Source organism: Labrus bergylta, chromosome 11, assembly GCF_963930695.1.
Source record: "Labrus bergylta chromosome 11, fLabBer1.1, whole genome shotgun sequence".
NCBI lineage: Eukaryota > Metazoa > Chordata > Actinopteri > Labriformes > Labridae > Labrus > Labrus bergylta.
This window is the reverse complement of record NC_089205.1, coordinates 19,697,347-19,725,292: the sequence shown is the minus strand read 5'-3', so window position 1 is coordinate 19,725,292 and position 27,946 is coordinate 19,697,347. Positions and strand designations below refer to the sequence as shown.

The following is a 27,946-nucleotide window of genomic DNA, read 5'->3' as shown; positions in this document are numbered from 1 at the left end:
CTTTTTTTTGTGTGTGCCATTTTAGTCATCTGAACTTGAAAATATCTTTGCTTGCCGGGTTTGATGTGAATTTCTTTGCACTTTAAAAAAAAGCAGAGCCTTCATTATGGCCACACACACACAAAAAAAAAAATTAGCTAATACTCAGTCTATACCAAGTAATAGACAGGCGAGTGACAGAGACAGGAGGCAGCACCACAGGAGACACTTTCATGTTCATGATTAAGGCTCCTCTTTCCCGGAGAAGAGACAGGTGACGACAGCTCAGATATAAGCTCACCAGGGAAATCAGCTACCATCCCACACTACTTTCTATATCCCTATTTTGCTACCTTACGCCCTCCTGTTTCTGTGTGTGTGCGTGTGTGCGTATACGTCTTTTGGCTCCAACATCAACAAGAGAGTGAAAGCCTAAACTTAATAAGTGTTCAAGATGAGGATTGTGCGGTGAATGGAGATCCCATGGCGCATGTCCTCAAAGACTTGATGGCAAATAGCCTCGCTTCAGCAGTGAGGAGGGCAGACAGATTCACTTCAGCTAGATCAATAATACTTGAGCAAAGGCTGGATTCTTATACTGAACAGTGCTTGCCTAAAGAGAAAGAATTAAAGGAAAACCTAACCTTCCGTGACTTTCTGCTTCTTGTCCTTGTCTTTTCTTAAATAATTAAACAACGGCCAAATTTTGATGAGCCTTATCGAGTGTCTGAGATTGGCGGAGATTAAATTTGATAAACTCAATCTGTCATTACTTGCCCGAAAAGAACAATAGAGGGTTTGCTGTCCTAAAGAGAGTGCAGGAAGGTTCAAGGAAAATTGTACCTTTCTACCACCACGTTCCTCAAAGCAATCTGTGGCAATGTGATAATAAATGTGTTTAATTGACCATTTACACTAGGGATGTGCACTAGCTGAAATGATTTAACACTGCCACTCTCACCAGTCGGCACCAGAATTAGTTGTAAGTTAAACTATTCGATTATTTCAGGCCCACAATGCTGGTCAATGCTGTGTGTAGCAGCCACCTGTCTCTAGCTGGGGCTGAAGCTGTAATAGTAACAGAATTTTAACCTCTGACCCCGAATGTGAGCTCAGAGAAAAAAAATGGCCGGCACTTTAATATGGTAAATAGGCTGCTGCTTTGTCAACTCTTTCACTCTGCGAACAGCCTTAGCTCATTTTTACTTACTTCAACAAGCACACGACTATATTAAAACTACAGTAACAGTTCATGCTAGGACAGTGTTCCAGACCAGTTGAAGAGGGATTTTTCTTTAAAAATACACAGCTAAGTCCTCACTATTCCTGTCTGTCTCTCTAGAGAGAAGGGTGTAATCATGTTACTGATGGATAACCGACAGCACACTCGCACAACATTCCCCTCACACATGCTTCTCTTTTAGTTGCTGGAGGCACCATTCCAAGCGTCAACATTGTGTGCTCTATAATTTTGTCTTTTCCTACCAACTGAAATTGCCTGTCAGTGTCTTTACAGCATTAAACTAAGGGCATCAAGCTTCTTCTTTTTTTCTCCCCACAAAGCATGTTGAGAGCTGGTCTTCAAAAAAGCCCACAGCTGAGAGAATCATTTTCCAAACTGGTAATGAGGAAGCATGCACAACAAACTCTCTAGTAAGTTCTGCTCCTTGTAAGGGAGTGAAAGAAAGGTGGTGGTGGTAAAAAAAAACAAAAAAAAACACCTTTTCACGTTTATGGGAATGCTTCAAACTGCGTATCCATGCTGGGGCAATGGCCCTTACGATGGCAATTGTGGTCAGTCAGAAAATGGCCTCTATGGTTTAAACCGTAAATCTTGACAAATGATGGATTGCTGGCCTTGACATTATGTACAGGAAATAGGCGCTTTCCGACCAGGAGAAGTGTTTCATAATTCTTAGAACAGTTTAAGGATGCTGCCCATCTTACTTGTGTTTGCACTGAACTGGGAACCAATGCATTGTAGTTGGAAATGTTTCAGCTCCAAATTAAGAATGACCATTCCAGGGTTGTTTCCATTACTTCATCCTTCGAGTCCGTTTTTCAAATGAGCTATCCAATGTGATGTATTTGAATAGTTCTTAGTGTTCCCTTCTCTTGAAATGTCACCAGAACATGTGGGGTTCTTCTGAGGGAGTCCCAAGAACATTTTGGTCCCAAAATTCCTATTCATGGTCCCCAGCGGATACACCCTACTGGCATTGAAGAGGAACACCTGACTTCCATCAACATCTCCATGAAGTTGATGATTTTTGTTTTCAATAGGTGTAGGTAACAATCGGATGTCATAAAATGTGTTTAAGACATTCATGTTCCCCTCAGGATGAGCTGTAATCATTTTGGTGTTTATAGATCTTTCAGCAACATGCATCCAACTTTTAAATCCTAATTTTAAACAAGATCCACAGTCAAAAACCCAAACACAGTTTGCCTCCAAACAGCAGCTTCCTAGTTAAATATGACAAAGAAAAGCTGCTAAATCATCACTATTGAGAAGCTACAACCAGAAATAATTTGGTATTTTGGCTTGATAAACTATTTCTTAATAGTTGATGAAAAACTGTTCTGGTCCAGTGCTGATGTTGACAATCCTCCTGGTCTAGTCTATTTTACAGTAATAAGCAGCAGGCATGAGTTCGTTCAGTACTTCAGGTTTGACAAAAGCCACATTATGTGGAAAGAGCTGCACTCACGTGTCAATTTAAAGTCATTTCCAAAGCACAATTTTCACAGCACACCATCTGTTTCAGGAAGCGCCACAAAACACCCAAAATGTTGCCCTGCGTCTCATTGACCTTCAGAAGGGTGCAAAGGTCTGGAAGAGAGCTCCAATGTGCAAATATGGTCCATTTATGGACAGAAAGCCTTTGGACAAAGGTTTCATTTTCTGAAAGTGTTCCCACAGGCTCTTTTTTGTCGTCCAGCTGAAGAAGGGCTGTCTACCCTTTTTTTCTTTTTAATAAGTGATCCACTCTCTGTGGACTCTTATCTACCAGTTACACAAGAAATATTGTCCAAAGTCTAACACATTTATTAGTTTATGACGGGAGGCAGAGTGTGATCTTTTCCGACATGGAAATAGAATGCTTTGCATTTTTATTTCGATGCAAAAATATTACAATTTTGGAATGGATTATTAGTTTCAAGAACAACAGACCACTTCATTTTCATTCTAATGAAATTATTTTTGTCTTTAAACATAAAGGAAAGTTACAGTCTCTTTTCAAAGGTTCTGCTTGTTTACTTCTGAACGGTTGGATTTATATACATTTTAAAACTTTAAAATGATTCATTTCTGTAAATTGGTTAAATAATTTTCCAAGTAAACACTTGTTTGTTCTACTTTAGGACTCAATTGTGAAGAGCAGCTGTTTTTTTTTTTTTAAAGTAATTCCTATCTTTGGGTCTGGGTCTGTTGCATAGTGAAAAGCATGCAGCATACATGTGTCAGCGTAGGCTCCGGGAAATGTTTTCAGACATCTGACAAAAGACATGTCTATTGATCTTGACAATAAGCAGTAGTTAATCTACTAAATAAACAAATAATTGTTTCATGTTTAGCGGTACTGACATGAACCCCCTGCAGGGCATGTGCAATGACTCCTCACGCTTCCTCAAACACACACTACAAACACTGACGTCATCAGGGACACATCCTTTGATTTGTGTGTAGAAGTGTGGTCCTTGTTTGTGTGGTCCTGCAGTTTGAAACCAACAGTCATTCTCAGTATATATTTACTTATAATATGATCTCTATAAGTCGGCTGTTAAGATTACAAAACATGAAAACAAACAAAGCTGATGTGTTGGCCATGTTTTTGCAGATCATCACCACTAAACCAAACATTTACAACGTACAATGAATTTAGTCCAATAAAAGGCAGAAACTGTCACATATGAGCAGCAGATACGAGAGAGGATGAAGCTTCTGCTTTAAAGTGACCGACGATGTTTCAGCTGTTATATAATATAAGTACATCTTTTGTCAAGCTTTTAATCTCTTCATTTTGAACGTAACTCTCGCTCCATTGATTTCCTTTGTCAAAAAAGAGACAACTTCAAAAGCACAATGCACTCCAGTAAAAGAAATAACCCCCCCTTCTGATTTCCAGCGCCTACACTGAGCAGAGCAATGTTTGTCACCTCAGGGCAAAGCAAACCTGTGTTCTGCTGAGGAGGAGGAGGAGGAGGAGGATGGACAGCAAATGGCGAATAATGTAGAGTATCCAACACACAGTATTACTACTAGTCTGAGTCTATTGGGCATAATGGCTCCCCTCCTTCACCCGCGCAGCATGAGCACATTTTTAGACCACTGTGCAACCAAAAACCAACAATAGCCTTCATGCTTGACAAACAAAATCCCGTATCACTCTACTCATGTTAGTACTCTGTCATTCGGAAATAAGGCAAAAAAACTCTAATCTGCATGAAAGAGGTTTTACGAATAAAAGTGCAAAGGCACGGAGGGGTAAAATAACGAAAATAGCCCTCGCCAGAGCTCTCCATGCATCTTTATACCTCCATGTACCTAAAAAAACAAGGAGACTAACCTGCTTTACACAGCCCTCTAGCTAGAAAGAAAATGCAGTTTCCAGTGGGACTTTTATAGGGAAGCATATAGAGAGCGATCTCCACCTTAGGCAAAAGCCAACAACGTTCATTTGCTGCATCATGTGTGGTCAACAGACACCGGCAGACAACAGCAGGCGGGACCAGGGCTAATGCATCGCCTGCAGTCCCACCTGTCAGGCTCCCATTGTTGCCATGTGACTGAAAATGTTGGCTCCATTTCCTCTGGATTCAGACTCATCCCGAGGAGGGCTTGGTACCTGTGCAGACCTGCTGAGGAGGGATCAGGTTGCAGCTTCTGCCCCTCGTCTGAGATTGAGAAGAGAGGACAAAGAACACAGAGCAGGACTCAAGAAGGAGGAAAAATGTTTCTTTTGCCTGCAGGTGTTTTTCTAGCCACTTGTGTAACAAATGGTTGGTCTGCAAAAGAAATGTAGGAAAAGAAAGAATCTTTCAAATCATAAATGTGTTATGAACGCAGGATTGAAAGGCCCCCAAAACTTGTTCTTTTGTTCAAATCGGCTTCTTATTATCACTTCTGGGGTCTAACGTTAAAGAAATATTTCTCTTGTCCTAGTTAGATAAGTTTAGCTATTTTCAACATGAGATTTCTTTTTATTTAAATTTATTCCATTGGACTGACTCAAAGTGGGCAGGGCTTATCCCTACACTTAAAATCAAGTTTTCTTATAGTTTACTTTTATCTTTTCCCCAGAGACTTCCTGCATGCACAATTAATGTCTTTACTTAAGTCATATACCTTGTTTGCTTCTGACCTGTGATGTCCTACAATTCCCAGCATACCCGTCGACAATTCCCCGAGAACAGGTGCAAACACTTTGCGTCAGCTGTGGGTTTTTCAGGTAGGTGAGGAGAATAATAGCATGTGCACTAGAATAATAAGCCCAAAGGAAGCAGTGAGTCCTTTTCCACAGCTCAGAACACAGGATGCCTCTTGTGACCATGTTGCATTCTGGTCCATTAGGGACACCGTCAGGGCAATTTATCTCTTTTGCTGCCTACCTTTCCTCATTGAAATGAGGGAAAGTGTGTCATCAAAAAGTTCCTGTTTAAGATTTATATTTTAAAGTGTTCCATTAAAAATCTAATGAGGCTGCGGTGGAAACGTCTCAACATGGAGTCAGGTTGTTGATGGTTGAGAAAGTATCTGAGGTAATACGAAAAAACACAGCACCAAACAGGAAAACAGACCTCACACTGTCAGGTAGATTGCCAAAACCTTGTCTCATTAGCTCTTCCTGCACAGCAATCCTCTCATATAGCTAACAATATGCCGAATATAAGAGTAATGTGAAACTCTGCATCATTATTTGATAATAAAAAAGAGAAGGTTTTCAGCTGTAGGAAGCGGGGCATATCTTAAAATACACAGAATAAAGTGAAAACTGGAACAGATTCAATAACCTCTTGCATTTTTCTTTTTGATTAGCGAGTGAGTGTAATATGAGATTTTTTTTTTATAAAAGAAAACTATTGTCAAGCGCTTTCAATAAATGATGACAAAGTTCTTTTATTTAACTAAATCCCTCTAAAGATGCTGAAAACCCAATCAAAGCTGAAAACTCAGCTTTGATTTAACTCGAACTCTCGTCTGAAGCTCCAGCAGAGCACTTAGAGAAAATTAACATCCGGAGAGGAAAAGTTAGTGCTTGATTTAATGGAAGCGCAAATAATGATAGTATAACCCTTAAGCACATACAATTAGGACGCAAGAAACAGCTTATAACTCAAAAATATATGTGGAAAAGGTATTTAAAATCATCTTTATTCCCTGCAGCATTACAGGAAGTCTTTTTGCTTCATTGTCCTCGGGGCGAGACAGATGGGAGAGATAAAAGCATTTTACAAGGGGGGCGATTATCACTCTAAATGACTTGCCATAGGGTTTCCTAGAAATTGATCTTGTGGCATGATCATTAGTCTTTCAAATGTTCTTCTCTGTACTCCCGACCACACGAGCGTCCTAAAAACCTCTTAAAAAATGTCATAAATTGAGCCGCACGAGTCCAGGGACTGCTCTTAAGACAGCCGGCCCGCAGGAGTGAGCCGGACGGTAAAGTGCACTCAGAAAATCCCGTCCATTATATTGTGAATTATGTATTTGAGGGGCGGAGGCCACGGCACCTGAGGGAAGGAGTGGTTGTGAGAGGCCTGAGGGTTAGACTTGAGGGCAGCTCATAGGAGATCGCACAGTCCTGACTCCAAACATCCACCAAGAACTCCCATTAACGACGTGCCATTAAAGGCAGCATTAGGCCATTAACTAAGCACGCTGCTTCCTACTCGTCCATTAACCCTTCCTAATGCAACATTTTGGCAAAGACTCCACTTTCCGCGAGAGCTGGCATTACGTCACCCCAGCGTCTATGAATGTCAGAGATCGATTATGAAACTTCCAGTCTGAGGCTTCTGATGGATCTTAATGCCTCGACTATGTCACAATGACCGGGTTTATTCTGGTAAAAATATATAAAGAGTGTACAAAGAGATAATAAAGCTATTAAAAGTAGCCAGAGTCTACATGTGAATCACTCGTTTACAGGGCAAAGTGGTTGTATCAAATGTTTTTTAGCTATTAAAATGGGAACTTGAATCACTGCTGCCTAGATTAGCTCATTTTAATTCAGTTTGTACAAATGATTGGACTACATAAGACTTAGTAAACTTGCTTTAAGGCGTCTAATAGGCTTTGACAGGCTAATCAGAGGATGAAAACCTTTAGACACTTTAAATAGCGATAAAACAGAGTCAAACAGGTGACCTTCAGTCTTAAGAGTACATCTTTATCTATCTTCATGGTCACCTTAATACATGTAACTCATCTATAGAACCAAATTGCTATTCAATACTCAACTTTTTTCGGCTGCCTATAAAATTAGCCCGGGAGTTTATTTAAAGTGTAGCATGTGTGCCGAGGAAAGAAAGGCAGAGGACTTATTAACTCGCCGTTCAACTCAGGAGTGTGATTAGAAGCCACTCGTTCAATCTTAATCATTTCTGAGTCATTTAAATGTGATAACTTTCTCATATGCCAAGAAGCCTTCAAACTTTAATAAAGTGGCAGATCCAAGGAGCTTTATTGAATTTGTCCTGCTCCCCGGTGCTTAATGAACAGCTCGTATGCATAGCAACAGCTCCGCTTCTTATCACAGAGCCTTTGAATTCAAGTTTGTCAATCTCGCAGTTACCGAACACCTCTCCTAAAACGTCTTTTTGAGGTTTAAGCTGTGTGTAAGCTTAATCTGAAGATTCTTTTTTTCTTCTTATCTTTGCAGATCTGTTGAGGTTCTGAGCAGCACCGAGCACACTTTGCTAATATTTACGGAAGAATAACACATTTACACCTTGTGTGTGTGAGTGTGCGTGAAAGGCGACATAGCCCTCAAAACATCTTTTTCATGCTCGTAGTGTATTTTTCGCAGGATTTCAATTATCCTCAAAGGCCTACAACACTTAAGGCCCCTGAATCTCACTCTAGCGAAGCTTCAATAACAAGTATGTGATCACATGCTTCCCTTATGCTTTTACTGGGTTTGAGATTATAAAGCGCAGCTATAAATGTACAGAGGGAACAACTTCCTGTTGAGGTCTCCTTTTTTTTTTTAGCTCGTGTAATTACAATAAAGCGTCACCTTTTTCTCCAGGAATGACAAGGAGTAAAATCAACCCAATTCAAGCTTCAAATGCAGTCACACAGATAATACAATTAATGTTTACAGCCTTGTAAAATAAATGGAGGGGTTAAAGAGGTGCAGCAGATGGTGGGATGCTCCAGATGGAGACTTTTAACGGTGAGTAATGCTTTTCACCTAAGTGCCCTTTGAATCTGTGACATGTTTGAACTGATATCCATAAATCTAAATGCAGGAAATGAATCTTGGAGTTATTATAACACTTTCATTTTTCAATCCCCCCCCCCCCCCCCCCCCACTCACCCACCTCTTCCACCCTTTGCTCAGCCAGATGTGCTAATAGGAGCCTCTCGAATATTCCTGACACATTCAAAACAACCTCCTTGACATCAAAGTGCACGGCGTTTCACCTGGTCTCCTCAAGAGGTTTCACATCAGACAGGACAGATCTTTCTTTTTTTTTTGCATACAGGCCATGAACCTGTCAGCCTTGCTCGCCTGCAGCAGACTAATTTCTGTGTGAGTGTCTGCTCTCTGGATTATAGATAGAACAGAGTTTATAACCAATTTTTATGATAAGACTGAGGGAGAGTCAAGATTACACAACCAAGATAAAAAGGAAGAGAGACACAATGGCATGGGAACAATAACTGATTAATCAATCCACAGACAATAGCCACCTTTGATAATCCATTCACCGTTTATGTCGCATATTAGTAAAACATTATCCCGGCTACAACCTCTAAGGATGTTGTGCTCTTTTCTGCTTTATTTTTTTTTCTTCTGTTTTTTAAAATAAATGTTAATTAAATAACTTTAGGCTGTTTGTAAAACAAAACAAACCATTTAAAGATGTCACCTTGGGCTCTGCAAATGGATTTGTAGCTGGGTTTTTTTTTTGGTGACATTTCTGAACTAATTAGTGAATTGAAAAAAAGGATAAACAGCAGATTATTTTGTAATTAAATTAAACCCATTACAAATCCTCATGTGTAACATTAGGGCTGCGACAAAATCACTTCCGTAGCTATTAAACTAAATAATAGTTTATTTTCCATTTGATTTTTTTTAAATTGACAATTGCGGTCTCGAACAAAAATAAAATGCCCCCAACAGGCTTTGGGAGATAACACTTTCTCCATCTCATTCTTACGTGTCACTTTGGGCTCGGGGAAACATGTGGGGGAGATTTTCCTTTTTCATTTTTGACAGGAATGCAGTTGGACAACTCATGAAAGTCAATGTTATATGAAGCCCTGGCTTAAAAAGTACAACCAAAGTCCTCATATTCTTTTACATTTGATGTACGAGAAGCAAGGAGGATCAAACTTGAAACACCCCCTCCAACTAATTGCACTGCTAGTGAATCACATGATTTCTTTTGTTTGGAGAATATAAGCCCAGCTGGCAGCTACAGACTCCACTGTTTACTCAAAGTGCAATCTGCTTTTTGTTCAAGTACCTGCCTGCCTGCCTGCCTGTCTCCACCGCAAGTGCTCTTATTTCCTGTTAAAGTGGCCCCGCCCCATCCCTGCCCCCACGCCTCCCATCAAAGGGAAATCCTTTGAACATCTGTAGCATATTGGTCCTGGGGGAGCAGTTGTGTTTACTATTATACTTTTTGTAAGACCATATTACATTTGCAGTTGGTGCTTAAGGACACCAATCGAACCTGCCGCCCTGCTGGAGGTAAAGTGATCCTTTTTCTACACAACAAACCCACATGCAGCCAAGACCAGAGCGGTGGAATAAAGTGGGAGATGAATCAGCCCAAGGCTCATAATTTCTCTAGGAGGGTAAACAAGAACAGATCCACTTATCGATCTTAAAGTGCTTCATTAGACGCTGTATGAGGCGAGGACTAATATTTTCCCCACACAAAATGGATGATAAATGGAAATATGTGCAACACTTTGACTGTGGTCTGAAAGTAATCTTTTGCTGTATTAATAATTTTTGCCTTGTTAGGCTGTAAACAGAAGATAATAATAACAGGTAGATAGTTTCATTTGTTCAGCAGATGGCCGCTGTAGCTTTCATCTTTGGTAATTGCCGCAGAGAGGCTGATACTTATACATTAGTTGAGCACTGAGTCATGTATGCTGTTGTGCAGCCATAATGACAGACCTGACCTTCTAACCCTTCACAGTGAAACAGTGCAGGAGACGCTCCCCATCCTAATAAGCGCGGCAGCCTGGTTGGTATTAAAGAGGGCATGACGATTTCAAAGTGTGTCCTGCTTTAGCTTGTGGCTCCGGGGGGGTCTTAAAGCCTCCGCTGGCTAAACAGAGCAAAGCGCTGTGGGAGGAATACATGGAATGCAGATAGTACATACAAAGGATTATGTACCTGCTCACACATCAAATCTGTGTGGCTTCACATTTAATACCCACGGACCAGCGTCTGCTTTGATGGAGAGCTGTGAAAGGTTGGAGATTAACGTGGGCTGTCATATCCCTGAGTCTTCCTACAACTTCAGGATTTTCAGATTTACGTGGCGGGAATAACTGCTAACGTGATTTGGTTCAAAGGTTTAACTAGTGCACATCACCCTTGTTCATGTGTATGATGAATGTATGCATTCTGTTCAGTTTCATTATGGGAAATAACTTCACCCTTGCCAAAAAATATCCTTTGTCTTAGCAAGGTCACAAGTCAAATCCTTCTTTTTGAACTAAAGAAAAACTGCTCTAAAAAGCACAGCTAGGTCTTTTGTTTGCTTCTGTAGGATGAGATAACCACTCTCAGATGTAACTCAGTTTATGTCACGGTCATCTAGGATGCATGGGTCCTTCAAAAGGACTAATAATTTCATTAGTTAGAGGCAGAAGAAAATAGATTTTCTCCATCCATCATGACATGAGGAGAAGCCTCGCATAAAGGTAAGTGCTTTGAACCACCCTGCCCAGCATTGCACATATTTAACCGCCTCCGTTCTGTCTCTTCTGCTGCGGTGAACTACAAGAAAATAAGAAGCTCTGCAGATCGAACTGATAGCGGAGCAGCAGAGAAAAAACACCTCACTGCACAAAAACATAACAATGAGCGATAATGTACCAACAACTCTTCTACTGCTTGGTATGTATCTACTGAATATAAAAATATCAACAGTGTGGCCAAAAGGAGTGCTGAGGAGTTAAATTCTCCACGGATAGACTACCCCCCTTCCAGCAAACTGAGTCGACACACTGTTCAGAGAGGCCTCTTGAGAAGGTTCTACTGCTGGGTCAGACACAAAGTCTAGAGCTCCGGGCTAAGACTCCCCCGAAAGACCGGAGGAGGCTAAAAATCGTAACTTAAAATAAAAAACACCCTGAAAATAATGAAAACACCATCTATGTGGTGGAAACAAAACACTATGTGTGTGTATACATGTGGATATATTTTTACTCATTCTGCTAGCGGCATGGATCTACTCATAGCAACACTGGCTATTGATTGTTACCAAGTGAAATAGCTCAACAAATACAAAATGAATTTGCAATTCAATTTAATACAGAAATGGATGGAGTACTGGTGAAGAAGTTTGTCTTCGGTTTTAAATTCCATGTCTGGACAACTTGTGGATGAATTGCAAAGACAATCAGCCCTGTTCAGAGATGATAGTCAGTTCATTATTTGTCGATAAGCTGAAAAGAGAGTTATAAAGTTGTTCTTTTCTAGACAGTGCAAATTTTTTAATTTGAAAAAATTATCTGCAAATTCTTCGGTTTAGTTATCCTCGCCCAAGGGAATCACAACTTGTTTGTTTGCTAACAAGCTAAAATGATGCGCTTAGACATTTATAAAAGATAACCTGATAAACATCAGCATGTTAGCATTGTCACTGTTGGCATGTTAGCACTGGGCTCAAAGCACTAATTCATCCGTTTAAGTTCTGCTAGAGTGTGCCTCTGAAATGTAGGAAATAGGTAAACACAAAATCAACATGGAAATATATTTCAGCTTGATAGAACATACAATCTTGTGGGTGTTATGACCTGAGATATGCATTTAACTTACAGAAAACAAAAAGAGAGAAAGTCATTCAAGCAAAGTATGAAAAGAAAGAAACACCCTCCTGAACAGAAAGTTAACAGAATTGTCCAATGATTAGAAACCCCCTGGAGCGCAATTTCACTAGAATAAATATCCTGGTAATAACTAACTGTGGCTGTGATGCTGCTTTGGTTTGGTTTGGTGTTTTTTCGGTTTGATGTGTTGGCTGTGTTTATGGGGCAACATGCAATAGCAGGCAACTTCACAATAAGATAGGTAATCCTGAGATTTCCCCAGAAAAGAGCAGACATTGATATTCATTTCTCAGTGTCAAATTATGGGCTGTGTGACCCTGCGCCTTCAAATTAAGTCGCCATCATTACACGAGGAAATGATGTGTCATCTATTCTGTATCTACTTCTTGAATGGGGGATGATGAATGGTAGCATAATGGCTTATGACATCTTCATTCTTTCAAATTAAAGAGTTTCAAGTTAATTTAAGAATGTCCTCGCTCTGTAGAACAGCCGGACAGTCTAATCGACCATCTTTTATCTAGCAAAGGCCTTAGGTAGAAAGACTGAGTTTGATCTTACTGTTTAATGTTTGTACTCTTTTTTTTTTTTTTGTTGTCGGACTATTCAGCAGTCGAATCAGAGTAAAATCAGAGTGATCAACGTAATTTCTTTGTGCTAAGAGTATAAGTAAGTGCAAAAGTCAGTATTTAAAATGCACCAGTGGGATGTGTAGTGTTTTAAAATTCCCCCCAGGAACATTATGCTTCTTGACCTCTTAAGGCATCCTATTAAAAAATTAAGTATTGCATCCAATTACCAGACAAGTATCTCTTCACCTTCCTCTTGAGGTCTGGCAATGGAACAGTTGAATACTTAACAGCAAAGCGGAGCGTCTTCACATAAACTATCCAACACATTCACCAATCGGACTTCAGCCAAAGCATTGGAGGCCGGTAATTGCCACCTAAAAAGTCCCCACTTGAATGACATTGAGTCTGAGGAAAAGAGCTCCTCTGACGCAGATGCATTTTGTTCAACAACAGGATTGTGTGAATAATAAAATATCTGTTATGAGGGTTACATTTCTTTCCACTTACCCATGGCTTCAAATAAGTTGAAGAAAGTACATGCCCCAGGGCTAAGTGTTCATGGACAGGAATGTGAGTATGTCTGGCTTTCATAACGAAACAGGAGAATTCATGTTATATGAACAGTTTAGATTAAGGCTTGCTTCGAGACCGGGTCAATAATTTTACGTAATTTTCATATGCAGTTCATGTCATCTCTAGGACATATACAAGGCACAATACAATGAATACTAATCATGGTTTACAATATGCCAGCCTATATTTCCCCATCGCATCATCTCAAGTACTGCATATTCGCCAATAGTTTCTATGCAGATGAAATTCACTATTCCATTGGCATAGATACCGGTACTTCTTCTTGGAATATAATGTAGCATTTTACCCATTAATCCACTACTTTGTGGTTATTTATGTCTAGTATTAATCTGTACCTTTTAGAACAACATTTGAGCCATTGGCTGTAAGCTAACTATGATAGCTGTTACACGTAAGCTTACTGTTTCCAGTTTTTATTGTTAGCTTACTATTTATCTCAAATGTTTACATTTCGATAGACAGTTTTAAGTGTTACTTTTAAGGAATGATTCAATTAAATATTTGCATTGTTTAATTTTTCTTCAGATGTTTTAACCTAGGCTACATTTTAGCTGATTATTTGAGCCGTTTATCGAGTTAACTGTTTTATTCAGGTTTGTATCAATAAAAAAATTGTTTAATTGGCTTCCCGTTTTTCATGTCTCTAAAATAATTGTTTCATTTACAACTAAATTCCATACTAACTAAATAAACCATATATCCATTAATGTAACAATATCAAGACACAGTGTACAGTTGTAATGTCCACACCACACTGATTGTTTTGAAGTAGTGGTGGTAATCCTAGAGTAGTTTTGCTAAATTGGAGCCATTGTTCCATGACTTTTTGAAAATGTTGCCAAACCTGTTTTAGTTTGAAACTCTGAGGTTGCATTTTGGTGTGTCCAGTACTGAAACTCTATCCTGGTGTGAGTGACTAATGCACAAATTACACAAAATGGCTGCAGTTTTTGTTAGGTTAAATTAGGTTGTGTTAGGTTTAGGAAGATCATTTTAGACCAGGTACCAAGACACACATACTTGTCAAATTGTCAACTTTGTTAAATGAAGTGAGCTTATCCACAGTCCACATACTCCCTGGTAGCTTCAGAGGTGAACCTGCATGGGAATCATGTATAAAGAGCAGCAAAGAAATCCATTAAATGAGAGCTTTACAACAAAATAACTTCCATTGTAAGAAAAAGAACCCCCAAAACCAACCATAATTTGAAATTTCATGACAGGCAGGTGCAAAGTAAGAGAGTAGGTTTGGGCTTTTCTTTCCCCTATGACTATGTAATAGACTTCCATTGTGCTCTTGTCTAGTCCCACATGTATTGAGACATTGATGACCCAGAGAAGCCGGCCAACCATTTAATCCTCTATCTTGTATCCTATTTTGATACTGACAAAATGGCAGGCTTTTAATTCCAATCAAAGAAACACTCAGGCTATCCCCCTGTGAGAAAGTGTCTCCCTGAATAAGAACTCCTGTCTCCTGCAAGTTCAACCCGAGCAGCGTGTAATCAAAGATAGCTTCAGGCAACAGAGACTGTTGCTGCTATGAAGGAAGGATGGTGGACATCAGCGCTACACAAAGAAACAGCTTTTAAAATGGCAAGAATGCGAGGTCAAATGTGGACACAAGACTGTTCTGTTGCGTCCCACTACGTAACAGAGAGCAGCGTAATGTTTCATGAATCAAAAAATGGTAAACAGTGTCTGAATGAATGGGACAGCTAGTCAGTATCACTAAAGAGCTTTGGAACCGACAGAGGATGATTCAGAAATGAACGAAAAGAGAAAAAACTTAAAAGTCATTTTATTAGTTGGGCCTGGGGCTTGAACTGGATGCTTCACCACTTGCACAAAAGCTTGACTTACTTCCATGAACCTTAGACAAAGTCAAAATAAAGGTTTAAAACAAAAGCAGCCCCCTGTCCTCCCACTTGACTCTCATAAATGAGCAGAAATAATGATTTGGGGGAGTGCAGACATAAATATCAAAGGTTCAACAGTGACCCCTCTTTGTAGGTCAGGAGGAGCCCCTGCTGCTGTGAAGAAAGGACTAATGTTACTTTTTTTTAAAATCTATAAGATACATGTTAAAGAGAAAAAGAAGTTCATTAAATGTGATTCACAAAAAACAAAGGCCTCTTAAGCACACGCCTCCGGCTTTCCATACACATGCCCCTTCATGGTATATTCCCCTAATATTCTCTGAAGTCAAATAATTACCATCACAGTTAATGGAGGCCTCTCAAAGAATTCATTAACACGCGGCAATGACTCTAATGGAGAATTTGAACAAAGATCCAGGCCCCTGTTGGAGCTGGGTGTGGCCACAGGCTTTTCATACGGAGGAGAGATGCTTCCCCCACACGCACACCCCTCCTCCCTCCCTCCGTCAGGTTGCACATGTGAGGTGCGGGGGACAGGCAGCAGCTTCTCTGTGCCCTCTCAGAGGGGTGTGTGCTGTTCCATATTAATGACAAAGAGAGGAGCGGGAGCAAGAAGTCGCAATCATACACTCATTTGTTTAAAAAGAGCCCGCCTCACAATACAGTCGGCGGGAGTCCACAGGAATCTAGTGAAAGCTGGAGACTGCTTCAATGACAAAAGACAGAAACAACTGCACTTTTTTGTCCCTGAAACAAGGCCCACCCGATTCCAGAGTGCTGCTGGTCTTTCACCAAAACCAAGGATACCTTCATGCATTTCAATGGGGGTATTCCTGCATAAAGAAGGAGGCACTACTGCATAGCACACTCATCTCTCTCCTGTTGTTAAGCCGTTCTTTATGGCTGAAACAATAGAGCTCTGGGCCTTCCCCTTGGATAACAAATAAACCATTATTTTGCATGGCAGAGCGAGAAACCTGTGTGCAGGAGGTAGAGTGAGAATATGGCGAAGAGAAAACTTCAGATGTTAGTCTGTCTGATGAAAAATTGCAATGCTTCACTTTCACTTGTAAATGTCCCCCCCTCAATATAAACAGGAAGATTGCAAAAACAACACATAAAAGTCAATATAGCCCTGTCTCCCTTAACCTGACCGGCAAATTACTCAACAACAAAAAAACTGACAGCCAAAGAGGCAATTTTAAGAGAGATTATAAGAACTGTATATATCTCACACTCTGGCTCTAGAAGTGGGGCAAGCCAATCACCAAAGTGTAATTAAGATTCACTTGCTCCTGTTTTACTGATAATCCTGTGTGTAAAACTGTCACAGGCGAACAAAAGGTCTTTTTTTCTCACTGAGTCGTTGCCTGAGAGTGATTACTTTTGCCACACAAGTCTTTTCATTTTCTCAAGGCAAAGCCTCTCATTCGTCTCCCTGCTCCCTGAGTCCAGCTGAGGGGGAATTGCTCTCTGTGACATGTAGGAAACTCAGCATGTTCATGTGGTAGCCGATATTTTTCACTGTTTGTCACTAAATCTAACTTAAAGACGAGGTTATGGGTGAGAAAGGGGGATTTGGAGATTATATTTAAGAAACTAAAACAATTTTAGAACTTTTGGTACACACTGACATCCTCTTAAAGTTATATTCAAGTCAATAAAGTAAAAACGTCTACATTATCATTTGGCGTAATGAGAGTGGTGGGAGAAAAACTGCTTTTCTTTCAACAACTGCACTAACAAACAGAGACCATAAAGAGACACTTGCCCCCTTCATGGCCCTAAAAACCAACATTAGTCCACCTGTTTAGTGTCCCTGCTGGGGATGTGTGTGTTTGTGTATGTGCACGTACATGCACATGCGTGGGTGGGTGGGTGTAAACCACTTTAACCCATGCAGGGGTGCAGGGAGAAAAAAATACAAAGAGAAAGAAATCCTTAATGCATGTCTAAATTCAGCTGTGTTACATAAGAATTACATTTTTGTGGACTGATACTGGTATTCAAAGAGCATGGATGTGCCAACATTTTCCGAAAGTCCTACTTTATACATGCAGGCCTAAAGTAAAGGTAACCATATGCATTTGTTATAAGCATCAAGTCTCTGGGAACAAGTTTGTGAGTTGACCTAATTTCTAGTAAAAACTCTGGGTTTCCAAAATGTGTCTCCTCTCACAAAAGTAGAGCAGGTAAATGATCAACTCTAATCTGAGATTTCAACATATTAGATTTGCACTAAAACCTCTTTGCTCTTTTTATTCGCTGCCTAAGAGGTTATGTAACAGCAAGGTTTTAATTTTACAAGACCTGCAGGTTACTTTTACATCGCTCAGATCTTCATTTCTATTTTCAGTTCCATGTCATTTAAAGCTCTAGTTAGAATGTGAGTAGTTCATTAAGCTTGATCCTCACATTGCAGGCTATAAAGCTGTGCTGCTAGGGGCGCTGCGAGGAATCCTGCACCCCCTGATGGGAAGTGACACAGGGCTCCCCTCCCCAATACTGCTTAAATTTACAGTATGGCCATCCCTGAAAGCAGCATCTCTGCCTTCTGCTCACATATCTTCTCATTTCTTATTCTGAGGAAGACATCACATCAAACACACCCAAACAAAGTAATTCTCATATTGAACATCTGTTTCATTCATATATCACTCGCTTGGGTGACTCATTGCAATCTGTCTGTCTACACAACACAGGCTCTTCTTCTGTAGAAACACGAGTTTAGTAAGTGTGTGATGGCACAAAAGATTCCACTTCACACTCTTCTTTTAAAAACACAGGACTCAGGACAGAGAGCCCTACAGAGCCTCTTGAGGGACATTTTGTGCTGCCAGATTTGGGTTAAGCATCCAGCAAGATAATGAGATGTGTAGATATCCCATTGGGGCTATTTTAGGCATTTCTGTTATATGAGAAGAACTTTGGATTAATGGGAGGTTTGTTTCCTTTGTTAGCGTAAGATCTTTTGCAGCCTAATGCATTCTTTTAAATCCTGCAGATTCTCTTATTCCCTCAGGTATTTGTGCATTGACCATTCAGATGGTCAAACTTGCTTTCATAATTCAGTTCGGCTCTGTTGCTAGCATGCGAGCCATTTGCAAAATTTGATCAAGAAATAACAATTTTAAGGGAGGGAGTATTAAAGTGTAAAAAGTGGGCAAGAGATGCTGCATTTTTATTCAAAGCCATGGTTCGCCTGAGTTGCCATACTTCTCATGACTGCATCTGAATTTTGCATGAAGGGATACAATACATTGCAAGTCACAAAGAAATCTCAGTTCAAAGAAGAAACACGCTCAAGCAGTCTCGAAAACATCAAGAAGAAACCGCCTATAAACAAGGCGAGCCACGCACAAGCCCACAAACACAGTAGTACACAATCTCATATGTATCACAAGTGTACTTTTCCCTGCTCATTAACATGAAAACATCCGAATGACAAGTCCGGATACAACCCCGTTAAAGATGAAAGGCTGGAGAGTGAATCCAGCTCAGGTGAAATTGGGTGACCCCCCCCCCGCACAAGATTAGTCCATTAGTGAGTGGGAGAGCCCTGCTCGCCCGACAAGTAATACCAGCTGTGACACCGAGCGCTGCCTGTCTGTTCAGGAGGAGGGGGGCTAGGGTGGTGGTGGGGGAAGGGTGGAGACAAGGGAGTGAACAAAAAAAAAAACACAGATGCATCTTTCTTTCTAGGCTGTTTGTTCTAAAAGGAACCCAGGGCTCTGTTTTTCTTCGTTTCTATCCTGCTCTGTCCCTGACTTCTTGTGGCCTTCGCCGAAGCCCTGCCAGCTGTAGCTTCTTCATCTGTTCAAACACAATAAACAAGGGCCTGTTTTATATTACCAGTATCGACGCACTTTTATTGAAAATCCCAAACTCAATAAACCCTTTCAGTTAGATTTTACCCACACTGATCAAATTGAGAACTAATCAGGAGTGCTTCTGTGTCTGTCAGGGGGAAAGTCGCAGGTTTTATCTCGGAGAAGTGACCATCTGTTGTGTAAGCAAACACACACATGTTATGGCCATCACTCCAGGCGGCACGTCTGCTAAACACACAGAACTGTGGACAGCCATAAAGTGTAACCTCATTACCAACTCAGTGCACTCTTTTCCCATCTCAAGCACACGGCACTGCAGAGGCAGGGCGCTGTAAAAACACCTTAAAAGGGCCATTCGTTTCCTCTCAAATAAACCACCTGAGCCTGACTGATAGGTGCTGTATGGTGTTAATTTACAACAACAGGCGCCACCGTAGTGTGACGGCGCTGAAAGCAGTACAGTGGGATCAACCTCTCCGCCCCTTTCTTTTTCAAGGAGGTCCTCTGAGCTCATGTACAGCTTTGCTTAATGGCCTGGCTGAGTGATGGGAACACATGGTTTTACCTGTTGGCCTGACTGAGCAGACAAGGAAACACACAGAAACAAGAATAGATGTTCTCAAAAAACACTCCTGTCCTTGTTTCATCAGTGCCAGAATAATCTGTTTTTCAACTTATATTCAATCACCACTTAAAGCAAAGTAACTGCATTCAATTTCTAACTAAAGAACCAAATTACACTGCTGAAACTCAGAGGCATTCACTTCTACAATCCATTACACATCCACGTCCAAAATGAGTCCTCTCCTATGTGTAATTACTAGAGGGAGCCTGTCAGGAGCTGTTTCCCCAAACCAAACAGGCAGACTATAATTACAATAAATCAGACAGGATGTGAAGGCAGCGTCATTATGCTCAACAGCCTGCATTAGCTGGACAGAAAACTAACAAAAAATTAGGAATCATGATGACATCATGGCAGGAGCACATGTGAAGAATGAATGGGTGATGATGACCACCTCGCTCACTGCATGCCTCTCCCATCTTCTGGGGGGTTCAGAGAGAATGGGGGTGGCACAATGGACAATATTTCATGTCACACAGGCGATTTAGACACGGAAAAGTCACTTTTATGGACATAAACAGACCTAATATGAACTATTAACTCAGTAAAGTTAAAGGAAGCTGCGTAACTAGCTTGCTTTTTTATACAAAAATTATTTTAAGGATTTGATATACAATTTAACCCACGGGGGGGAAAGTGGTTGCTGCATTATATGTGGATAATAAGCCGCTCAAAAAAGATAGACGATTAATCTGCCTGTTATTTGTAATTAATAGCCTATAGGAAGAATTCATAGATTTAAATGTAACCCAAGCCACCTGTGACGACAAAAAAAAAAAAACATCAAACAGAGCCGCCACGACTTTATAAAAGAAGAGCCGTAACTGACTAACCAACTTATATAACTACAAACCACCTCAGTCTCTTTAGCACTTCTCCCGGAAATGTGCTCGATAACCCGGGCTGAAGTTTCAGGTGGCACCTGCTGACACACTGCTGAGTACCCACACCCCCCCCCCCCCACACACACACACACACACACACACTCACACACACACACACACACACACACACACACACCCCACCCCATATGTACCTGCGGCTCCGGAGCACGAGCGCACCCCGCGTGAAACCCCGCCACGCTGGCCGGTTAATGAGACTATAGCTTACCTTGGCAGAGGAAAGCGGAGACGAGGAGGGCAGACACGCAGCTGGCGGACAACAAGTGCATCCTCGCGACTCTCAGGTCCTCAATTTGTTTCAGAGGTGCGTAATAAACCACTTGGTAGAGGTTTTTTTCTTTTTGTTAGAGGTGGTTTTGATTATTAATGGTCCTCGCGAGCCTCTGCTACCTGAAAAGACAGTTTCAGTTCAGACTTGGCTCTTCTCTCAACGTGGCATGTGCTCACTAACACGCGCTCGCATCAGTTCTGGAGGAACAGGTAATTGCGAGGGGCACACAGACGAGCGCGAGGGCGGGGAATGCTATCTGTAGCCCCGCCCCCGCCCCCCCTACCCAACCCCCACCCATCCCACCCCCTCCCTACTATCCTCCCTAGCAGAGTCACACACACACACACACACACACACACACACGCACGCACGCACACACACACACGCACACACACACACGCACACACAGGGCCTACAAACACACACACACCCCACCCCTTCACTTGAGACCCCCCCCCCTCAGCTTACCCCCTATGTCCCCCCTCTTCTCCTCCCACTCACTCTCTTTACTCTCATCTTCTCAACTCCTCTCTTTTCTCTCTCTCTCCCCCCCCCCCCCCCCCCCCACACACACACAGACACACACAGACACACACACACACACAGACACACTCACACACAAAAAGGAGGGAAACCTTCAATCAAGCAGCACCTCAGTCTTGTTTCGTGCAGGAAAAGAAAACAGCTCTAGGAAACAAAACACTAATCCTCTAACCTGTATTAAAAGCCTTATTGACATAAAAGTACATTTTAATAGCCTTTGTACTTTGTGTCACCAGCTTTCTTCTGACAATTATTTACTCCATTAAATAACAATTGCTTGGTTGACAAATAATGAAAGAAAACATTTTCAATATGCTTGAGGAGATTTTTGTCAAGTCCTTAAGCTGTTGAATGATAAATAAAATAAGCCCAAAGTTGTAGACTGGTTATCTGTCCAGCTGATTATTGGTTAATCAATGCATTGATCTATCTTAAGCATAGTCCTCATCTCAGTGTTACAATTCTGCAAATGCACTGCTAAAAGATCACCCAAACCTGAAATTCCTCATTAATACAATGTTATTCCAATGTCAAAACTGCATGCGTCATCAAGATAGACAGTCCTGATTTCTTGAGAGTACCTGAAAGATGACATTCTGATGTATTATATTTATTTATTTTGTTATTTTCGTCTGACAGCGGTGGCATTTGGTGAGCGCATCACACGAAATCTGAATCGGCAAAGTAACTTGTAATTGCACACATCACAAAGGTGCAGTGAAGTAATAGGGGGGAAAAAAAAGTTCAACGTCTACATCTGAAATGTTGTAAAAGCAGACGTCTGCCAAGATGGAGAGTGCCAGAAGCTCAATCTTGTACTTAACTACTGTGCTGGAGTAAACGTACATGTTGTTCTCCACCTCTGCTGTCTCACACATGAGCCCCCCCCCTCCTCTGCACACACACACACACACACACACACACACACACACACACACACACACACACACACACACACACACACACACACACACACACACACACACACACACACACACACACACACACACACACACACACACACTGAGGTTTTCTTTCTATCAAGACTTTTTTTTCTGACACAGTGCCTTGCAGGCAGAGGACAGAAGGTAAAGCATAGCTATAGGATGAGTGTCCAAAGTTAATTATAATGAAGAAAATTCTCTATAAATAATTTAACCATAATTAATTATTTAAATCCTCATTCATATCTCTTTACTTTTCAATTATTTTTCAAGAGCTGGGGAACAATAATTAATATCCATATAATGACTATGCTACTAATTAGAATTAATGGGGGGCTCTTTGGCACAGAGAGAGCTTGTTCTTCTTCTTTTTCTCATTTTTTTACTCTGTGTAAAACCAGGAATGGTCCATATTTACTTGAATGGCATATCATGGTTTCTTGACAGGTTTCTTGTGAGATGACAAACAGATCATGTCGTGGATGACGCCGGTATTTGTATACAGAAAGTCAAGAAAGTGGCATAGCAGTGACAGTTTCAGAAAGTCCATTCCAAGAGTCTGTAAAAATAACATCAGAGCATGTAAAATGTCATTAAAAAAAGCGCACTTGCTGCAAATAAAATAACTTACCACTGTGCTGTAACTGCGTGATCATGCTTGTCTGATCACAGAGCGTGTGTGTCTGTGTGTGTGCGCGCAGTGTGTGTTCGGGCAGAGGGAGAAATGTATCAGGGCAAAGAAGCAAGTATTCCTCACCCCGGGTGTGAAATTCATGTAGGTCTGTGATGGTTTGTGCAAATGGAGTGAGGGCACAGGCTGTGAAAAACCTAATGCAATTTGATTAGAAGTTAACCGCAAAGCAATATTTTTCTTGCCTCAGTGCACCGAGAGAGAGAAAAAGAACTCCCCCCCACACACACACACACACACACACACACCCCCTCCCCCCTCCCCGTGTGGGTGAATGAGACTGAATGATGACCAAGCCTTGAGCTCTGTGTTCAATTACTAAACAATAACATCTTGGTCATAATTGGGATTTCAGGAGAGGCTGGTCAAGGACTACATATTGCAAAACACACACAAAAAAAAAAAAAAAAAAAAAAAAAAAGCAGAAACACTCAAGTTCATACACAAGAAAACAATGCAAGCAAAATGCTAAAGCTTCATCTCATGCTTCTTCCTTTCAGAGTTATAAATGCAGCTGTAGCTCAGGTTCATTTTGTATTCACCAGAGAACATTTTCACTCAGTCCCCATGACTGCAGAAAGAGATTACACACAGACTAATGAATTACAATATATCATGTCATATTGGAGGAGCTGTACCGTGCTCTTGCTGTTTTTTATTTGATGAAAGAATGAGCGCTCTTATTTTGACATCTAGTGAGACATCTTGTGACACCGCTCCTGGCTCTGAGCACAGAAACAAACAACCCATGCACTGCTGTGGACTCGGGCAATGAAAGTGCACATTTTTTGACATTCAGGGAAGCTGCAGACAGAAAATCCCACCCACCCACCCACCTACCTACCCACCTACCCACACCCCATCTTCCCTCACTGACTCATGTTGCAGGTCTTCTCTAATTATCAAAGGTGTGTTTCAAGTATAAAAATAATTAAATTCAGCTTTGCCAAAACGAATGTGACAACAGCAATGACCAGAATTGGCAGAGCAGCTGAGCGGCTCATTTGCAGCCTTGCAGTGGTCACTTCTCCTCGCCGATTAATACGACGCAGGTTAATGCTGCTTTGTGAAAATCAAATTTCTCCCCTCCTGTCCTGCGGCGGTGTTGGCCCCTCAACTTCTCATGGGAGGCAGAGGAGTGATTAGTCTCCGACAGATTGGACTTCGGTAAACTGTGTCAAGCAGTGAACACAGTGACCCTGACATTTTCAGCATGGCCCAGGGAGAGGAAGATCCACTTAATGACCAGTCCTGTGCTGGCTAGAATCCCCACTTCGGATCGATAATTGCTTCATTAGTTAATCTGATTGAGTGTGCGAGCAGCCTGCAGTCGATGCAGAGTTACCTCTCTTTCTGCGAGGAGGCTGTGTTTTATTGATTTCATTGTTCTCTGAAGAGCCTAACTTTTCCCCGCAACTAATCCTCACATTTACACACAGAAAAGGAGAATGGATCTCTTTGTTTGAGCCGATCATGCCATCCATATGTCACTTCCATTAAAGCTGATCGATGGTTACTGCTTTTTGATAGCAACAGGGAATCAAATGAGACAGCCAGTGGGTTATTTTGCCAGGTTGTCATGTTCCTCGAGGTTTAAACAGCAACTGTGCCAACTAGGCTGTATATAGCATCAATACAAACTTTAGCTTGAGAACAACACAAATGTGAAAGTTTTTTTTTTTTTCTTTTCAGATTGGTCTGGTCCCCCTGGCATCAAGCAGATTTCCATCCAGCCTGAATCAGTTCAGTCAGTAGATCTAATATCTAATACTTTGAATGTGTAATATTCTGAATTCAATCATCTGTCAGTATCCAAATCCATAAATGGGAGCAAACCAAAACTATGGTTGTATGGTTGTGATGTCTGGAGGCATTTGGGTCTGCTCATTTAAAAATGCCCATTGGAAATTTGAGAAAAACTGAGCATTTCTAGAGATACTTCCATGTGTGAATTGGTTTGGCAATGGTCGGCTAACGTATGCATACTTCAAAACTAAAAACTGTTTGATTCAAACTTGGACAGAATTGTTAAAGCTGTGTCACCTAGTGTGTGCGTCCCATGTGCAGAGGCTGTGGTCCAAGCTTGAATCTGACCTTTTGGCATGTCATTCCCCACTCTCTCTCCCTGATGTCTGACTCTATCCACTGTCCTATCTCTAAATAAAGGCATTCCAAGCCCAAAGATAAACCTCCAAAAAAAGCTGTGTCACCTGATGTTGAACAGCCAAGTGGGAACAAAGACAAGCAAGTGATTAAAACGTTTCCCAACAGTCCCAAAAATAAATGAATTAACAGAAATATCTGTCTCCTAAGCAGCTAAACACTCAATCTTTACTTGCAAGTAGCTACCGCTGAACATTTAGCTGTTTGGTGCTATGGGTAGGTCGCTGGCAGAGGTTTTAAGCCTTTTCATTTAAATAACTTTTCTGCTGAATGTTTTAAACAAAATTGATGAGAGTGCTAGAGCTAAAGGTACTAAAAGCTCTGTGGACACAGAAAGAGAATCCACTTGTTTTTTTGTTAATATGAAAATATTGATAATATTCATTTTTATTTTTGAACACACTAAACTCTGGCTTCTAAATGTAACATCTGATGTCCTGAAAAGTTTGAACATGTTGGCTGACATGAGTTTTGCTGTCTAATTAATGCAACGCTGACAGATATTTCAATGGCAACAGCTGGTATACGCTTTCATAATGTAGTCTTCTGTCAAAGTAGGAGAGACAGGAGTTAGCGGCAGAGATAGTTAGCATATTGCATACAATTATGTCAAAATTACAAACTAAGCCATAAGGCTGTGGAAGTATATTGTTAAAATGATAAAATACAAGTGTTTCAACTGTTAATACAATAAGACATGATGTTCTTATAAACTATGAAGTGGATTATTATTCACTGTTTGTGACGTTCTTCCATGAACTGTCAAAAACGTCTCATTGCACTTAAACTGATCTTAGGCGATTCCTGTATCCCATTCTTCATTTGGTTTAATGCCATGCACACTGTGTCTATCTACCACGTGTGAAGTTTTCATTCTTCATGCAGTCGAATAATCCTTTATTGTGGAACTGTGTAGCGGCATGTCACTGCAAATCTACCAAGACAAATTCCGCGTGAAGCCATTGTGCTGGGTGAAAGAAAACGTTTCCTACAGGACTTTGACCAGCTGGAAAGAAAAAAAGTACCAGACTTTTCAGAAATTGAAGCAAAAGAAATGTTGAGTTAAACTTTGAGAAACTCTGCAGTCTTTTGTGGATGTATTTCATCTCTAGACAACAAATGAAATAGGTCTCCTTTAGCAGAAATCACATTGCATTTATAGAGAGGAATAAACGAGAAACCTTCTTAAAGATATATGATGCATTTTCTTCATCCGCACTTTTAAATCAGAGCAGTCCTAATATTTAAAACAAGACTTCAAAGACTGCAGAGTTTTGATCAACAGAATAAGATGTATTTTTTATTTGCTGTGTTGAAAAATTTGCATCTCAAATTTTAAGTATCAACTGAGAACATAAAATCATGAAACAAGCACTGTTTGAGGAATCAACATAAGAAGGCGATGAAATTAATCCAGCTGAATTTAGATAAATCTGAAAGGAAAAATCAATTTCACCCCGGGCTGATGGGGAGAAATTGAGTTCAGACGTATTATAGGTGAAATGTTCACAGCCTGTGTGTGCCTGCGCTGTGTGTCGGATGCAGCTGTTTGTGTGTGATATATGCGACCCAGTCTGGCAGGCTCTGCATCTGGTTGTGTCTGTTTTCCCAAATTACCTGGTTGTGAACGCATAAATGTAATTCATTGGCAACGTGAAAGGCTGAGAAATTATTCATGAAGATGTAGCGTGGTGTGCTACATCTCAGGCATCTGTCAGCTGTCACTATTGTTTATTTCTCACCTGAGCCTCAAACTATTTGTTGGCGTGTCAGGTAATGGCGGCTCGTTGCCGGTGCAATCGGAAGAACTTAAATGCAGACTGCTGCAGGCTGATGCTTTGAGCAACAACGAAAAAAAAAAACACAAATGGCAGATCCTTGTTATCCTTCTTTAATATGGCAGTGAATATTGTAGAAATACTTCTTCCGCCCACTTTTTTCATAATGGCGTGCAACACCCAAATGTTCCATGAAATTAACTTTTAAACAAAAGATAAGTCATGTTATGGCAATTTTGTTATTGGAATTAAAAAAAGTAATAAATCCTCGCTGCACAAGGATATCAAAGGCAAACTTTTTGGAATAATTTGTCTTGGCACTTTTTGCTACAGTTTCTCTCTCTCTCTCTCTCTCTCGCTCTCTCTCCCTCTCTCTCTCTCTCTCTCTCTCCCTCTCTCTCTCTCCCTCTCTCTCTCTCTCTTAAATACAGTGGTGAAAGCAAGATGACATTCTGTTTGCTGGATTAAAGCAGAAGAGGGGAGATACCAGCCGGAGCCAGATACTATCGCTTGATATATTGGAGTGAAAAGGGCATGTCAAGAATATCAAAAAGGAGACAAAGTTGTCAAATATAAAAGATGAACAACTTTTTCACAACAACTATATCAGGTGGTGCAATTTATGGTCTGGGAGTAAAGTCGGCTTGGATTTCATCGAAATGTAGCCTAGTTTGTGCTGTGTAGAAGAAAAAGAATGCTGAGCCATGCTTCTGAGCTTTGCCTACATTAAAATAATCCTGCTCTCTAACGGGATTCTGAAAAATGTGCTGGCAGATTAGGTTTGGGAGGTTATTTGTTGAATGAGACACAAGAAACCATATAGACTGATAATTGTGAGTGTTAACAAATTATTATTAGCTTCAACAATTTGTATAGCCTTTATTTTCTCCATGAAAATACAAATAAACCACAGACTGT

General features: G+C 40.8%; 1 protein-coding gene across 2 annotated transcripts in view; it reads right to left on the bottom strand.

Moving 5' to 3' along the window:
* LOC109999521 (CD166 antigen homolog A) overlaps positions 1 to 21,118 on the bottom strand; it is a 36,430-nt gene extending 15,312 nt beyond the window's left edge. For both annotated transcript variants that reach the window (XM_020654590.3, XM_065960292.1), the window contains exon 1: positions 20,847 to 21,118. In XM_020654590.3, the coding sequence (XP_020510246.2) occupies positions 20,847 to 20,907 (61 nt within the window). In that variant the 5' untranslated portion in view covers positions 20,908 to 21,118. The remainder of the gene's footprint in view (positions 1 to 20,846) is intronic.
* Between the last annotated feature and the right edge of the window lie 6,828 nt (positions 21,119 to 27,946).